At 34.6% G+C, this 17,448-nt stretch overlaps 1 protein-coding gene across 2 annotated transcripts; it reads left to right on the top strand.

The window, feature by feature from the left end:
- The first annotated feature begins 1,408 nt into the window (after nucleotides 1-1,408).
- Nucleotides 1,409-12,410, top strand: GALNT3 (polypeptide N-acetylgalactosaminyltransferase 3). 2 transcript variants are annotated; one of them, XM_074910407.1, is made up of 10 exons: nucleotides 1,409-1,969; nucleotides 3,332-3,504; nucleotides 4,706-4,855; nucleotides 5,114-5,348; nucleotides 6,127-6,244; nucleotides 6,623-6,823; nucleotides 7,918-8,049; nucleotides 8,980-9,081; nucleotides 11,646-11,798; nucleotides 12,288-12,410. In XM_074910407.1, the coding sequence occupies exons 1-10, from the start codon at nucleotides 1,458-1,460 to the stop codon at nucleotides 12,408-12,410; spliced, it is 1,899 nt and encodes a 632-aa protein (XP_074766508.1). In that variant the 5' UTR covers nucleotides 1,409-1,457. The 2 variants fall into 2 exon arrangements, with proteins under 2 accessions (XP_074766508.1, XP_074766509.1); XM_074910408.1 differs by lacking the exon at nucleotides 12,288-12,410 and adding an exon at nucleotides 9,436-9,538 and having other exon boundaries at nucleotides 11,646-11,717.
- The last annotated feature ends 5,038 nt before the right edge of the window (nucleotides 12,411-17,448 follow it).

Here is a 17,448-nt window from a genome sequence, read left to right as displayed (position 1 = left end):
ACAGGCTGGAGAGGTGGGCCTATGCAAACCTCATGAAGTTCAACAAGGCCAAGTGCAAGGTCCTACACATGGGTCAGGGCAATCCCAAACACAAATACAGGCTGGGCGATGAGTGGATTAGAGCAGCCCTGAGGAGAAGGACTTGGGGGTTATAGTGGATGGAAAACTGAATACGACCCAGCAATGTGCACTTACAGCACAGAAAACCTTTGTCCTGGGCTGCATCAAGAGAAGTGTAGCCAGCAGGTCAAGGGAGGTGATTCTCCCCCTCTACTCAGCTCTCATAAGACCCTACCTGGAGCACTGTGTCCAGTTCTGGGGCCCCCAACATAAGAAGGACATGGACCTGCTCAAGTGAGTCCAGAGGAGGCCACAAAGATGATCAGGGGGCTGGAGCACCTCCCCTGTGAGGGCAGGCTGAGAGAGTTGGGGGTGTTCAGCCTGGAAAAGGCTCCAGGGAGACCTTATAGCGACCTTCCAGTACTTAAAGGGGGCTACAGGAAAGATGGGGAGGGACTCTTCATCAGGTAGTGTAGGGATAGGATGAGGGGTAATGATTTTAAACTGACAGGGGGAAGATTTAGATGAGATACAAGGAAGAAATTCTTCACTGAGAGGGTGGTGAGACACTGGCAGAGGTTTCCCAGAGCAGCTGTGGCTGCCCCCTCCCTGGCAGTGTTCAAGGCCAGGTTGGACGGGGCTTTGAGCAACCTGGGCTAGTGGAAGGTGTCCCTGCCCAGGGCAGGGGGTTGGAACTAGGTGATCTTGAAGGTCCCTTCCAACCAACCTATTCTGTGATTTGGTGATAACTAAATTCATCTAAACATTTCCCACTTGAAATCTGATTACTTAAGTCTTATCTTAAAAGCGGATGTTTGGTTTTTTTTAAAATAAAGTTGATTGAGAAGTCCTTCCTGGTTTTATAGTTCACTTTTTATGTGGATCTTTCTTCCATGCAACTTGAATTTCTTGATTCCATCTGTTTTCTTTCTATCCTGTCATTCAACTAAAATTCCGTTTCTAGAAGACATAAAACAACAATTTCCTCTAATTTTTAAATTACTTCATTTTCCAAGATTTGGAAGAAAATTTTCCTGTAGTGGTACTGTATACAAATAGTATTCTGTTCTTAGTGGAGTGCCTGATTTCTGGTTCTTCAATTTCAAGTGTGTTTAAAAAAAAAAAAAAAACCACAACAGGAAAGTGCATTTTGGGTGTCTTGTAGGTAGGTTTGAGGTATGTTTAGGTGATGGACACGTAATGTTTGACAGTTGAGAGTTGTGAATTAATTCCTACCCACTAATTTTTTGTGGGTTTACGTTGTCAAATGTACTAGATGTCTAAATTAATACTTTTTGTTTTAATTTACAGGTGTTATAATTTCAAGAAATGCTGTGACCTACTTGAAGAACATTATTCACAGAAACTTCTGGCTCGTGATAATTCTTAAAGCTAGAATGGCTTTGAAAAAAACACCTAAACTGTTCAAGAAATTATTTTTTCACTGGAAACTTTGGAAATTTAGCATTATTGTGTTTGTCTTTCTGGTATTTTTATTTTTATTGCAAAGAGAAGTAGGTGTTCAAGATTTTAAAGATGAAGCAGGGATTGAGCCAGTTGTTGGAAAGAAAAGTCATGTATTAGGTCTAGTGTTAAATGCTATGAACAATATCAAAGGTGCAAAGCCAAAAATGCAGATAAAAGCACCTGTTAGGCAAACTAAAATTCCTGAAGAGAGACACTGTTTGCCAGGACACTATACTGCAGTAGAACTAAAACCCTTTCTAGATCGACCCCTTCAAGATCCTAATGCTCCTGGAGCTTCTGGTAAAGCATTTAAAACCATCAACTTAAATTCAGAAGAACAGAAAGAAAAACGACGAGGAGAAGAAAAACACTGTTTTAATGCATTTGCAAGTGATAGGATTTCTTTACACCGAGATCTTGGACCAGACACTCGACCTCCTGAGTATGTTTAAATATGTATGTCCTGATAGTTGAAAAACTTGTCAGAAATGCAGACTGCAAAGTGATTTGAGTTCAGCATTAGGTGATAGTTTAAGAAAGTCTCCTGGCTGTACATAATGACTGGCTGTACATTATGATCCACAGTGCCAAAACCAAGACTGTTTAGAAAGGCTCACTTCTTTCATGGTTTTGAATTCAAAGTAACCATATTTAAATGAGGTTTTCTGCTTTTGCCTTGAAGTTTCAATTTTTGAGTGACTTTCTGGAAGCCTGCTAAATTTTATTTAGAAGAAAACTAGAAATGTGTTTAAACTTTTTCTTAGTCTAAATACCATTTCTTCCCCCTCCCCCCCCCCCCCCTTTTTTTATTTAGTATTCGGTGTTAATAAAACCACCAGCATAATTTAAGTAAATTAGGAATTTTAAACTGTTAAACAAGGCAATGGAAGAGCTCAGCAATATTGGAGTATTGAAAAATTTTTTTAACGAAGAGTGTTGGACTTGGGTAGAGTTGGTTTTGGTTCTGAGCAGTCTGTCAGTGTCAGATTATATGTTCTCTTCTATCTGTGTCAGAAGTGACTAACCTTACTGAGCTGCTGCTGGTAGTATGAATATCACATTACATGTGCATCTCACAATAACCTTTGCTAGAGTATAACTGGTGAGTTTTTTGCCTCTGTATTTTGTGAGGCAGTGGCTGTGATAATTACCTTGGGGAGTCTCTAAAAGTTGACAGGCAATAAACAGTAAGTATGCAGATTATGAATACAGAAGTGTTGTCATCTTGACTTGCAACTGGATTTAAAGTTATGTTCAGAATACATCAATCTTGAAAGACTGTGGGTTTAAAATTTTCACTTGAGTGGGATATGCTGCCCTAAGGATTATATGGTATTTCTACGAAATTTTGGAATTCTGAATTAGATCTGTTCTGTTTCTCCTTGCAAACTCTGCATTCTTCTAATAAATATTCTTCTTTGTAGTTTTGGGTTCCAACAGTAATGGTGACTTAAACTGATTTTGCAGCTCAGTATCTGCTGCTGTCAGTAGAATAATGTGTATTTTCCTGTGGAAGACTTGTCTGCTACATGAAATGTACTCAAATGTTTGAGAGACATAAGCAGAAGTGTCTGTTGTTCAACTGGAATTCTTATTCATCATATTTTTAAACAATATTTTCTACAGCTTCTCCAGTTGGAGCACCTGCCTTTGTGTTTCAAAAGTGGGATAGAAAGTGAAGAATCTGAAATATTTGATGTCCATACTTATAAAGCTTTGTGCTAGAAAGAGAAAGGTTTCTTTTAAGAGTTTGAGTCAAGCCTTTTTATCCATTTTGTAACATTTGATGCTTTCTAATCTGTAGATGTATTGAACAAAAGTTTAAGCGTTGCCCACCATTGCCAACCACAAGTATTATAATAGTTTTTCATAATGAAGCATGGTCTACTCTGCTCAGAACTGTTCACAGCGTGATGTATACGTCTCCTGCCATACTGCTAAAGGAGATTATTTTGGTGGACGATGCCAGTATGGATGGTAAGAAGTCTCTATTTTCTCTTGTTTATTTGTTGTTTGTTTGTTTTTTTAAGACATGTTAGGATTGCAAATAAATTGGTTAAAAGAGGTTATCTCTTTATTGCCATTAACATGTCTAACAGTATTCAAAGTGGTTTTGTTCCTTTCTTTTTCTATAAGGTAGTTCTTCCCCATCTTTTTTTTTCAAGGTTGTCAGATATGAAGTTCTCATCCTTTAAAAGCTTTTTAAAACCCACTTCTGATTATTCCAGTTCTAGTGCTGCTTAAACTGCGTAACTATTCGCATGACAAGTAGCTCTGTAATTTGTGCTTCAAACCAATTACAATTTATAGAACAAAGTATCCAAGGATAAATTGGCCAGTGCTTGTAGCAATTTGCATTTTATCATAGTGATTGTCTTTATGCAAATTAATTTCATTAATATGAAGGGAAATGTCTTCTAGAAAGTAAAATTATTTAATGGAAAAATAACCTTCAGTACTCAAGTTGACTGCCAAAAATAATTGGATGTATAATGAGTGTGATCACAAATGCAAGTTAAAAAAAATTTACATGCTTACCTTTAGATGAACATGTCTATACATTCATGCTTATATTAATGTATTTACACTTTTTGCAAGTCTGTATTTAGCATACTGACACACTTGGATGTGAAGTATATTTAGCAGTACAGTTTAATACTAAGGATGGGCAGAGGAAGGAAGATGATGTGGGATGTTTATTGAGGGATGTGGGGTTGTTTCTCAAATTGCATGTTTAAAGAGTTTTGTATGTAGATTCTGTTGCTGTTTTAAATATTGCAGCCTTTGAAAACTAAAATGTGCTGTCATTAAGGAAAAAAATTGCATGTTCTGCAGATAACTTGAGTAAATAGGTACATGAGCTGTTGCTCTGAAGATGGATTTTGCATTGATACTCAAAGTGTGAATACTGCAGAAGTGATGTACTAGTACATGTCCTTTCTGTTTTAGAATATTTTTAATGTTCCATCTCCTGTTGTTTGCCAGTCACCTCTTCCTACACCTCCATGTTCAACAAAACTCAGCTCCTAAAAATAATGTTGAGCAGTCAGGAATTGTTTACTGCTTTGATGCTGAGGTCATTCGTGGGATTAGTGTGAATCTTTAGTTTAATAATGTAAAATTTTAGGCAGTGGCATGTATGTACACTGAATATCCTGAAACTGATTTATCTTTCTAGAATACTTGCATGACAAACTAGATGAGTATGTGAAACAATTTCAAATAGTTAAAGTAGTCCGTCAAAAGGAGAGAAAAGGTCTAATCACTGCGCGGTTGTTGGGAGCTTCCGTAGCAACAGGAGAGACCCTGACCTTTCTGGATGCTCATTGTAAGTACAACCTGTAACTATGCCAGGTCTGGTTTATAATGCTGTTGTCTTTGATTTAACGTTGCAAGTTTTTTAATGAATGATGAACATTAGCAGTGTATCATCTTTTCTATTGCTGTTTTATATTCTTGAAAGTATAATTAGCAATGCTGTTTAAAAGCAGTGGATATTGGCTTGTTGCAGGCATGTTAAAATATTCCCTGTGTACTACTTTATAGCCAAGTAAAAATAAAGTGCTTCTTCCCATTTTCTCCATAGGTGAATGCTTTTATGGCTGGTTAGAGCCATTATTGGCAAGGATAGCTGAGAACCCTGTTGCTGTTGTGAGCCCTGATATTGCTTCTATAGATCTCAATACTTTTGAATTCAGTAAACCATCTCCTTATGGGCATAGCCACAACAGAGGAAATTTTGATTGGAGTTTATCATTTGGATGGGAGTCTCTTCCTAAACATGAAAATAAAAGAAGAAAAGATGAAACCTATCCTATTAGGTAAACATAATTTCAATAATATTTTAAATCCTTCAGTTTACATTTTTTTAATGAAGACCAGTTTGTAAATAACTAACTCTTCAAATGAGTATGATCAGAAGACTTTGCATCTTACTTGGTTTTTGTAATACTTTCTCTAAGAACCACACTGTGAATTTTAAAGTTTTCATAAAAACGTAATCTCTTCAAGATTAAGATGCTCTTCATTACCTGTTTTCTACATATACTTGGAACATAATAAACCATTTTTATATATGGTTTTTTTTTTGTCAGGAGGAGGGGTGAGAGGAGGATTATAAACAGTTCTTTTCAGAGATAGTACCACAGATTCTTGCTCCTCATTCATCATCCTTGAAAGGATGACAACAAAGGTTCAGAGTATCAAAATACTAGGCTGTTGCAGTGGTGCATTTGATGATAATTGTATGTGCTCTGGCCGCAGACAGATTACTGGTCTGGAGGAGTAATGACTTTGCCTGATATCCTCCATAGAGGGGAAAAAAAAAATATTTTTTCTGATGCTGTCTTTTATACCAGCAGTCATTAGTCTAACCCAGTTGTTAATAAATGACAATAAAACTGTCAAATGAGACTTGATAGGACAGATTTAATTGCTTGAGGTATTATCTATGCCAGGAAAATGTATCAATGCAGTGAAACACTGGTCAATGCATGAAACTTCCTAGATCAGTTATACCATGTTTTTACATCTATATTTAAAAAAACACAACCCACCTGTTTGAATCCTGTCTTCCTCAGTAAATTTCTCCTTTTGCAGAACACCTACTTTTGCTGGAGGTCTCTTTTCAATATCAAAAGACTACTTTGAACACATTGGAAGCTATGATGAAGAAATGGAAATATGGGGAGGTGAAAATATAGAAATGTCTTTCAGAGTAAGTTTGGCTATTTAATTAGCAGTGATCTCCATACTGACAGTGTACAGGATTTCTGAGGACAAATTAGTACTAGATGTTGACTTCTCTGCTGAATCAGCCAACATAGAAAACAAATTACTAATGACCAATAAAATACAAATGTGCCTACTGAACTGATTTTTTTTTTTTTTTTTTTTAAATAAAGTATTTCGGGTTGATAGCTGAAATGTACATTTCCAGGGTCTACCTGATTAGGAAATTCACTCATGGTATGCCTGATATATGTCCTCTTGCTAGTGGTTTGTTTTTTTTTTGTCTGGTGAATAATAACATTGCTATTTTTTCCACCCCCTTAATTCTAATTGCAGTACACTTACGTAAAAATGTTATTATTAGGTATGGCAATGTGGTGGACAGTTGGAGATCATGCCTTGCTCTGTTGTTGGCCATGTCTTTCGCAGCAAGAGTCCCCATACTTTCCCAAAAGGTACTCAAGTGATCACACGTAATCAAGTACGCCTTGCAGAAGTGTGGATGGATGAATATAAAGAAATATTTTACCGAAGAAACACAGAGGCAGCAAAAATTGTGAAACAAGTAGGTGGTGGTGGTGGTATTAGAAATCACACTTGCTGCGTTGAAAGTTTTGGTGAGCAAAAGTTATTTATTGATGAAGTATGTAAGGATTCTAGATATTTTAATGAAAAGAGAGTTCAGTTTGCTTAATTCTGAAGCCCCAACACACATGAAAAGAGTGCTCGGGTGGTGGTAGTGTTGGTTTGTGTGGTGGGTTTTTTTGATTATTAAGGGTTTTTCATATATTCTCTAAAATCCTGGGTTGTTTGTATTGAATGGCCACTGGAACTACCAGAAGAGCATGAGAAAAGCTACTGAGCATAGAAAATGGAAACTAACATTTTTTGGAGTGAGAAACATAATGTCTCATTAGTCTCAATTTATTTAGTATTTTTACTTTAAAAGCAGATTTTGCTGTTCTTTAGCTGCAGAATAAATTGCTTATTCAATGACACGTATCCATCCTGTCTCTATTTGCTTAAAAACTTAAGTTAAATCCAGGGTGTTTGAGTGTTGGTTTAGTTATTTTTGTAAATTTTCTGGAACTTTTGTCTTTTACCAGCTGGAATGTAGAGTTTTCTTCAAGAAGGTATCTCCCTTCGAATGATAATTTTTTGTGACCATGACTAATAGCATTAGATTTCCTAAGAGTGTTTAGTAGCTAGACAACTGAATTTTGTCCATAAGGTTCTTCATTGTACTGACTCTTATGCTAATTATTTAATCAATCCAATTCATTATTTCAGCTCACTCTTTTTCATGAGATGTTAACTCTATAGCTGTCATCGGTATGGTGGTGTTTGTACTTTCCCACTTCATGGCACTGTTAAAACTCTTGGGACTAAGGATACTTCTGTTTTTTCCATGTTGCAATGTATTTTTCTTGCATGTGCTTTGAAATACTTCAGGCAGGATGTCAGTGGTGTTATGACACTGAAAAACAAACAATAGATACTGTAGTAGTATCGTATTTAAAAAAAAAAAATCAACAAATGAAGCTTAAAACTTGTTTAATGCTACAATACAGAATACCGTAGATTTATACGTACAAAATTTATATTAGAGACATTAATATATTTCTCTTCCATTCTTCCTTACATCCCTTCCTCTAACAGAAAACATTTGGAGACATCTCAAAAAGGCTTGAGTTAAGACAGCGTCTGCAGTGTAGAAATTTTACTTGGTATCTCAGTAATGTTTATCCAGAAGCATATGTGCCAGACCTGAATCCTTTGTTTTCTGGATATGTGAGTTTAATTATTTCCTATAGTCTTCCATAATCTTCTGTGCTACCTTAGCCATAGCATTTACATTTTAGCTATCATTAACTGCTCTAGGGTTTTCTTGTCACTGCTCTAGGGTTTTCTTGTCACTACTCTGGACAAAGAATCTATTCTGCATACCTCGCTATCTGAATATTTTATAGCTTTCTCAATGGTGATATGAAATTTAAGCAAAGCTTCTTAACTAACAGCCTTGCTTAACAGGATCTTACAACCTGCTAAGATAAGCAACATTCTACCTATCACTAACAGTTAAGATAATACAAAAATACTAAGCCAGTGGTGAGAGATTTCCTGAATTATCAAGGTAAATTTATCATTATATAGTAAGAAGTAAGAGAATTTTTAGTTCATGGTAATAAGGAAAACTGGTGAGCTGTTTGCTTCTCAGAATTAGGTTTATGATGAGGCAAATATGTATTTATAGTTATATATATGTTTTTTAAGACCATTGCATTTTCTATGCCAAATAACTTCTTAGACATTGCATTACTAAAACCAAAAAACTTTTAACTACTAATAATTCTTAGTTTGAGATGAATGTGAATGTCTAGTATGTATTTACAAATAAAACTTCCTCTTTCTCCAATTTTGAGTATTTTATGTGTTTCTGTTCAAACTGTAATTTGAATAACAGTAACCTTGTAGCCTAATAATAACCCAGTAGCCTAAGAATTTACAGTGTCTGGTTGCAGACAACCATCATGACTACATCAGCTTTTAGTTAGAAAAGATTAACTGAGAGACTAGATTTTTTATTTGACCATAGCAGAAATTAAAAATGAACTAAAAGCTGTAAATTTTGTTAAGCCAAAAGTTTGGTTTGTGTACAGGTTTAATTTTTTGCCATCCTCAGTGATCTTTCTTTTTTTTCTGATAATACCCTTTCTTTAGTTAAAAAATATTGGTAACCGCATGTGTCTGGATGTTGGTGAAAATAACCATGGTGGCAAACCATTGATTATGTATTCTTGTCATGGACTTGGAGGAAATCAGGTAAAATATTTGGTACCTGATTTTTATGATCTATTCAGCTGTAACTTTGCATATTGAAGCTTTTCATTTGTTTCAGAGAATGAACTAATTTTTAATATGCAATTTTGCTCTTTTTTTTAAAATTATTTTGAGTTAATTCCTATACATATAGTTCAAGGAAAATTTCATACTGCTCTTCATGTTGTGTCCTGCTTCTAACATCTCATGTTCAGCATACAGATTCAGATACAGATTCACTTGATCTTTCTGTGCAAAACCTTTTCATCCTACCCTTACTACTTTCTTGTAAATGTTTGTCTTCTTAATCCTCCTTTTCCTTATGCTTCCTCCTATTGCTTCTTTCTCTGCCACTAGGACTTGCACTGTCAAGGAAGATGGTGGGAATCCAGCCAGTGGAAGACCAAGTGGCCAGGCCTGAGCCACCTTCCCTATCATGCTTGCAGCCTCATAGTCTGAGGTCAAAGTGGTCTGTCCTGTACTGCCTAACGCAAGTGAATAATATGATTTAATTTGTCCAAGAAGTGCTCTTTTTGATGCATAGCTCTTGGAGGCAGCAATGGTGTTCTGTTTCTTCTACAGTATGACTTGCAATAGCTATCAGACACTGAATCCTTCAGGCACTACTGTAATACTAATAAAAGTAGCATCTCCTTCTCTGCCCCTCTGTTGCTTTAAAGAGTTATTCCATGAATAAAATTTATTAACTGTAGATCCTTAATAACTAAAGGTCAACAAAGGTTTAAATGTTTTTGTTAGAATACAGTTGTAATTTTTCATTTTTTTTATGAAAAGCTACATTGATGACACTGTGAAAACTCAGACATGTGATCGTAGTTATTTGATGCTTTCCTAATCAATTTTTGTGGGAGATGGAATACTGTCTAGATTAGCAACTACCCTGTTACATTAGCTTCTTACAGTATTGAACTTTTTTTATTCTGTTGTGGATTAATACTGTATGAGCCTTTCCACATTGTCACAGTCATTAAGGTAGGAACACACCAAGACATTGTATTAAGAGATCTGCTGTATGCTTCTGTTGTCTCTAAGTTATCTTGGGCTGTACTAATACTCTATGCTTTCCTTCTGCCATAAAATAACAGTCTAAATCCCTTTAAATGCCAACCTTCAGAGAATTTTAATATAGGTTTTGCTGGTTATGAGATGTGGATATTTGCTTACTTAACCATTCTCATTACAATACTCCTATTTTAAGTTGGTTTATGTTCTTCATCAGACTTTAGCAGTGCAGGCTGAAATTTTCCCTGTTACCTGTTGTGTTTGTCCATATATTTGAGATGGGAGGCAGAAGAGAGAACCTAGTTTTCAAATTTGTACATAAACTGTTTATCATTCTTCCTTTTTAGAATATCCTGGGGCTGGGAACATGTCCATCTCAATATCCAAAATTAATGAAGTTTTAAACCTAGCTTTCAAGTTGTATTGTCAGGGTTTGCAGAGATTTTGGAATTCAAAAAAATATATCAAAACAGATTAAGTCAGATTAATAGATTTAGAATAATTTATTATGTCTGAGAGCTAAGTGACTAAGCAGGTCAGTCCCGTCAATACCTGTTTCAGGGAGTTATGTTGAATGCAGAAACTTAACAGTGAAATGCCCATTTGTTCCTCAGCGCTATTCCCATTGATGCCAAGGCAGTGGGGAGACAGAAGCTGATCCGTTGGACAGATGGTTGAAAGCCACAGGGAGCTAACAGAGCCTGGTCTCCATAGTCAAAGGAAAAATATGGTGGAAAAGGCTGACATACAGAGCCAAGAAACAGTGGTAGTGGGATGTAATTATAGGAACTCTGCTGTTTAATGAGGTAGAAAAGGAAGAGACCAGGATGGTAGGGTAGGACTAGAGGTAAAAAAAGGACAGCTGTATCTGTAACTGTTAGAATTAAATACCTGTTAAGACTGGAATTAATAGCCTAAAATTCCTGAGCCTTAAGAGAACTTTGCTGTCAGGAAATAATGGTAAAATTATAATAAAATACATGTTTATATTACTTTGCTAATGGCTAGCTCACAAGAGAACATAACAGCATCCTATTGTTAGCATTTATTGTTTAGATCAAGCAGTAAAAGTTGACATACATCAATTAATATTGTTCTGTGTGACAATTTGTTTTTTGGTTGCTCCAAGAAAAAAAAAAAATCCAGCAAGAAAAATTGAATACAGATTTTTAAAGTTTAAAAATGCCAAAATTTAAGTTATCCATACAACTATCTCCACTCTTCAGTTTGTCTCCTTGAATTATATATGATTCCTGGGGGAGCAAGTGATGAGATCTGGCATCATAATGTATATGTACCAAGTGTCATTTGCAGTTTATACATTTAAGTACTTCTAAATATATTGCATTAGTATTAAAAAATGCTTTTAGTTTTGTAAATACTTTTAAAGCATGTATGCTGAAAATCAGAGAATTGATTCTGTAGTCTCAAATTGTTGAATGACAAAAGAAATATATTTGTGTATTGTAATTTCAAATTATTAATTTAGTTTAATGCTCTTGTTTGTGTTTATTTACTGACATTTAAAAAAATTATTTAAATAGTACTTTGAATATTCTGCACACCATGAAATTCGACATAACATTCAGAAGGAGCTTTGTCTGCATGCTTCTAAAGGACCTGTGCAGCTTCGCGAATGTAACTACAAAGGCCAGAAAACCTTTGCCGTTGGAGAAGAGCAGTGGCTGCATCAAAAGGTATTTAGACTGTGCAGTGAATCAGCATTTTTATTGGTTGTCTTTTATAAGTTTAATTTTTGATTTCTAATAAAAGAGAAAACCCCAAGGAAACAGAATTCTGAAGCCAAAAAGGAGTAAGTTTATTTCTGCGAGGAAAATGTAGATAATTTCAGCTTTTCAGTTACCAAATAAAAATGTGATGATTTCACTATTTCAAATGTAAAGTCACTTAAAGCAGTTGATATCCTTTAGTGTGTTTGTGTGTCTGGGCATCCACCTGGAATTCAATCCATATGTTTTGTATCTTCTAAAATATTTTTAAAAATTTTCCTAACAGAACAAGCTGCCACTTGCATATACTACTCATATTTGCTTGCTACCCACCCTCTTCACTATCTTTATGGCCTTACTCTTTAACAACAAAGAACTTGAGAAAAACAAAGAGTGGGGGAAACAGCACACTTGTTGTTTGTTCACTTTTTCTTCCTCCTTTTTTACTCATTTTAGGATCAGACTCTGTACAATGCAGCACTACATATGTGCCTTACAGGAAACGGAGAACATCCGAGTTTGGCATCCTGTAATCCATCAGACAGCTTCCAGAAGTGGATTTTTGGCCAGAACAATTAAGATTTTCTATTTATGGGCCAGGAGCATTTTATTAAAAGATCCATTCTAAACTGTGATCATGTATGTATACTGCATTTTTAAGTGATGCATACTTTAAATGCAAAATGTTTCAAGTTTCTTTTCCTTCTTATTTAAGTTGGATATTAAATGTGTCATCAGAGATTCCTTAGGAGTCTGTTATACCAAAGATGATTGAGATGCTAATTAAGAAAAATGTTTACAATATTTCTATGGTAAGACTTTATATGTTGACCACTGATTCATGGATCCTTTTCACCTTGGGAACCACATGTATATTGTTTTTCCACGTTTTAAGTACTTCTGAAGAAGACCCATTTTCTCTGTAGAGTTATGAGAAATTGTGTACCGTCTAAAAACCAAGACACTTTATATGTATAGTTTTATGCTCAATTGGTTGATTTATTTTTTTTTAATCATTGCTTTGTGAACCTTTCTCAGTAATTTTTAAGTTCCTTCAGCTGAAAAATTAAATGTTTGACCTTCAGGTTGAAGCCAGATAGGCTACCACACTGTGCTCATCTTCTAGTAAGTGGATTCTTCTTTTGTAGAAAAAAAAATTTTTTTACCGAAATATATATTATAATTATTTCAATGGAAAATCTGCATATTCTGATATTAACCTTTGTTTAGCCAAAACTTATTGTATAGGTTTTTTTGTATTTCGTGAACTGTAAAATTTATGACAAAGTTATATTGTAATAGATTTCTGAGCTGTTTAACATTAACACATTTTGTTCATTAATGCCTTTAAATTACATTATCTGCTAAACCCACTTTTTTCCTATTTTTTAGTGATTTATGCTGTGTTTACGTAACAGGTTTCTAATGTTATCTGTACATAATTTCTTGTGCAAAAACTTGCATGTTGATTTTTTTTTTTTTCCTGCTGTTGCTGTTTCCCCTTTTACAAAGGACTGACCTCACTTTTATCAGTTTAAGTGAGACCTTGGCCTTCCTAACTATTCTGCTAGCTCTATTCATGAAATATTGTGTTCTTGTAAGCATCTATAAGTTTAGGTCCATAGATCATATACAGCTATGACTTCATAAATAGCCTTCCTTTGATTAACTATTTAAATATGTATATATTTCTTTGGTTTTTTTACTGGATGCATTGTTGTTAAACACTCTCCAGTTAGTCTTCCATTGCAATCACCAGTCATGCCCATTTTCTGACTGATTATCTCAGGCCTTCTTTAATGAAGGTAACTCTTCTGCACAAGAAATATGCTCTTTAGGAACTGAGAAGTGCACTTACTTCAAAATGTCTACTTCAGGGTATGAATGTGAGATTAATGACCGTCCCACCCTTAAAGCGGCTAAGGTCATATTAAAAATGCACTTTAATAAGGTAAACTGTATTTCATAATAAAATTTTATATTCTGATTTAGAGAATTCTTAACAGGTTTATGCAAATTATGGAGGTTTAAAATTAACCTTAAATTTACATGTGTTATGATATGGACAAAAACTGGCTATAAAATTTAAATAATAAACTTCTAGGAAGAGAAGGAAGCAGCAGAATAAAAACAAGGAAAAGACTCACTGTTGTCTAGAAGTGCCAGTGTTATTAAGTAGGGATGGGAAAGATGGAAGATAAAAGGTAGTTAGACTTTGCAGCTTGTCGAAAGAATTGTGTTGAACACCTATAGTATCTATTCAAATGGAATAGGAGGTGTAATAGCAACCATCTTAATTAACTCTTTAATGACTGAATCTCAAGAAACTTGAAATCTCAGCAGTGAAAACTTGAGCAATAAGATCAGGCCTAGTTAGATGCAGCTAGTAAAAGTGTATTAGGAAATGCTTGGTATGTCTTTTAAATACTGTACTCATAAGAGGAGGGGAACTAAAGAAAAAGTCATGGCTGCCAAAAGGAAAAAAATTACAATTTTTAAAGTGAAGATAAAAAAAGTGTTTGGCTGCATGATCAAATATAAAGCTGCGAATAAATTTTAAGGGGGTGGGTATTAAATATTGACTAGGACAAAACACGCCAATATCAAATTTGTCCTTTTGTCTTGGTAAATAAATAATATCATTACAGATAAATGCTAATTTATCTATAGAGTCTGGTGGATGGATGATGTTGTGGGGTTTCTTTATTTCTAATGGGTGGAAGGAGCCCATCTTTTGGTTAATTTAACAGTATCTGATTAAGTTCAGCTTCTGAATAAAAGCAAGAAGTAATCCTTCCAGTAGTTCTAAGTCATCTAAAAAACAACAAGTGAATAAGCAAGGATCAGCAAGAATTTGTCAGAAGCATTAACTTAAGGTAATTTATTTTCTGGCTTGATAATCATGCCTTGGCTTCTGTAAGGTTTTTGGTGACATCTTTGAGAATATCCTGTGAAATTAAAGTTGTATGACTTAAAATAACTTGCTACAGTGTGGGCATAAATTGTCAAAAAGACTGTACTGGGAAGGGTTATTAATGCCAATGAGAAACTGGAAGGCTGTATCAAATGGCATTGCACCAAGATCTGTCTGTGCCCTCTGATAAATATTACCATAATTCAGTAATGAAATACAAAGTATTATTATTACTTTCACAGATCAAACCAATACTGGAAGGGCAACAAATGCTCTTGGCAGACTGGAGAGGTTGAGGAAAAACAGGATGCAGGTCAATGAGAAAATTTTTCAACAAATATAAATAGATATATATATAATAAATAAATATCTATGTGAGATTACATAGATAGCACCTGTTCCATGTTACACCCCCAGGTATGAAATGGAAACTGAGTGTTCGAGGAATCTGTTCTAGGAGACAAGGTATTTATCATATCTGTTTAAAAGGACTGGACTGCTTTTAGTTCCTAGATTTTGTTATACAGCAAATTACATTATTTTTAATACCACTAAAGGGTTATTTCCTCATGCAACCTCCTCTTAAAAACTTGTCAGATTGGAATTTGCAGATATGAAACATCATTTATCTACTCATTACCAGTTTTTATTTTTAGAGGTAACATTCTAAACCAGGATAGAATTTAAACTGCAAGGAAACAAGTGTTCTGTAGGTAGGAATCTCTTCATAAGCAGTGCTAGAGGAGCTCCAATTCTTTGTTTTCTAGTTGGTAATCTAAGACCATATTATAGCAGTATATGTACTTGTCACTGTAGCAGGTCACTAGTTATTATATTTCATGTTCAGTTCCAGCTGTGGAAGGGAAAAACTTATTCTGTGATTTAAAATTATTTTTAACATTTTCCTTTCATTTTTTGAGACTTGGTTTCTGGCCTAACATAGGTCAAAAGTCTAAAATTTGTAATAAACTTTAACATAGTTTTTTGTAAGCATTGTTACTATTGCAAACACTCTAACCTTTTTTTTCATATGTTTACTACCTGTTCTTTAAACTATGAGTGACATTTTAGGCTGTATTTTTGCAGTATTTAGTACAACAGCAATTCAGTCTCTCTTGGACTCCCTACTACCTGCCAGAAAAGAGGGAAGATCTGTAGAGGAAGACACTAAGTGACTTTTTTTGTTCTATTCTATTCAAAGATCTGAAATTAACTTCTGGGTCTACACTGAGTATTGCACTTCCAAATATACATATATATGTGTGTGTATATAGAGAGATATCATACAATTTTAGAAGAGCAGTAAGAGATATGTAAATATGATTGGAGGTTTAGAAAATATTTTAAGTTAATTACATTTTTTTAAAAAATACTTTTGAAAAAGCGATAACAAAGCAGCAGTAAGAAATATTGCAAGCAGTTCAAGTGTTAGTTATTGTGGATCTTCTCTGTGCTTTTCTAGCATCAGTCTTGAGTCTTGAATCTTTCCTGAAAAGTAAACTGTTTTGCGGGTGTTTTTTAGAGGGCAGAAGCAGATGTTCTCCTTGGCACAGCTTATTCCTCCAGCATGATTCTCTTGATTAATTATAGTACATTCTACAAAGCCGTACTAACTTTTCTGTACTTTATATTTTGCTGTATACATCTCTTTATGTTGAATTACTCTTAACTAAGAAATAAATGAAACTGAAAGAACTTGTTGACACTATTTCCTTTTAAAGAATAATCTCCCACAGTTTGGGAATTAGCCTTTCAGAATTTTATGCATCTGATCAAATTTATAATATTAGATTGAAATGTAAGGGGCTTGATTTCAGTGTCTAAGTTGTCAGAACTGCAGCCAGTCCTTTGAACTTTTGTGCATGGATCTCTTTGAGGCTTGTACTTTCTATCAAACATTCCAAGGAAGTGACAATCTTTCTGTGTTTCAATGAATCTCCTGAATTCAAGTAGGGATTTCACTGCTAAAACATTCTGTCCAAAACTGCACTTGTGTCAATAAGCACAATATTTCAAGTAGTAGTTTAATATTATGATGTTTAAAAAATAATCATGGATTTCCGTTAAGAAGCTTTGCTGTATTATAAACATTAATCCTTCACTTCAGGTTGCCCTCTTTAAAAGTTTTTAAAAAGTATATTTTACAAGTTAAATCTACAATATCTGATTTTGTTCTTTTATAATGTAAATGTTAGCTTTACTTTACATGTTAAAATAGGTAGCAATAATAAATATCGCATGTCTTGTTCAGTTTCTCCCCAGTCTGAGGGAGAAATTAATACAAGATTACTATTCTTTAAAGGGAGAAAAAACTTTCAGAAGTAAAGCCTTATCAAAGGATTGGAAACCACAAGAAGAAAAGAAATTCAGAATAGAAAGCAGCTAGATGTACGAGGAAAGAGCTGTATTGGAAATATCACTATCTAGACAGGGTGTCCTTTGTTTTTTGGGGAGAATGGATACAATGATTTAAAACTGTACAGCATTCCATACAGAGACTAGAATTACACATTGGTGTTCCCAGGCTCAGCAAACAAAAGTAAAATCCCCTAAAAATTGAGTGTCATATTTCTGCTCAACCCTCTTCCTCGTGAAATAGTTTTACATGATGGAGGTTCTGGCTGATTTGGTTTATGATGGGATATTGCATTTAAGTTGTTTACAATCACGTCAACATTATATTCATACTGAAAAGCTAGGAAA

The sequence above is a fragment of the Athene noctua genome, chromosome 7, assembly GCF_965140245.1.
Source record: "Athene noctua chromosome 7, bAthNoc1.hap1.1, whole genome shotgun sequence".
Taxonomy (NCBI): Eukaryota; Metazoa; Chordata; class Aves; order Strigiformes; family Strigidae; genus Athene; species Athene noctua.
Note: the sequence above shows the minus strand (reverse complement) of the source record. Positions and strands in the feature narration are given on the sequence as shown.

Bases quoted from the DNA above. Each gene is read 5' to 3' on its own strand.
- GALNT3 (XM_074910407.1), top strand. From the start codon at position 1,458: ATGGCTTTGAAAAAAACACCTAAACTGTTCAAGAAATTATTTTTTCAC. The intron at 6,824-7,917 runs GTAGGTGGTGGT...TTCCTCTAACAG, and splicing joins CAGCAAAAATTGTGAAACAA to AAAACATTTGGAGACATCTC. The intron at 11,799-12,287 runs GTATTTAGACTG...TACTCATTTTAG, and splicing joins AGCAGTGGCTGCATCAAAAG to GATCAGACTCTGTACAATGC.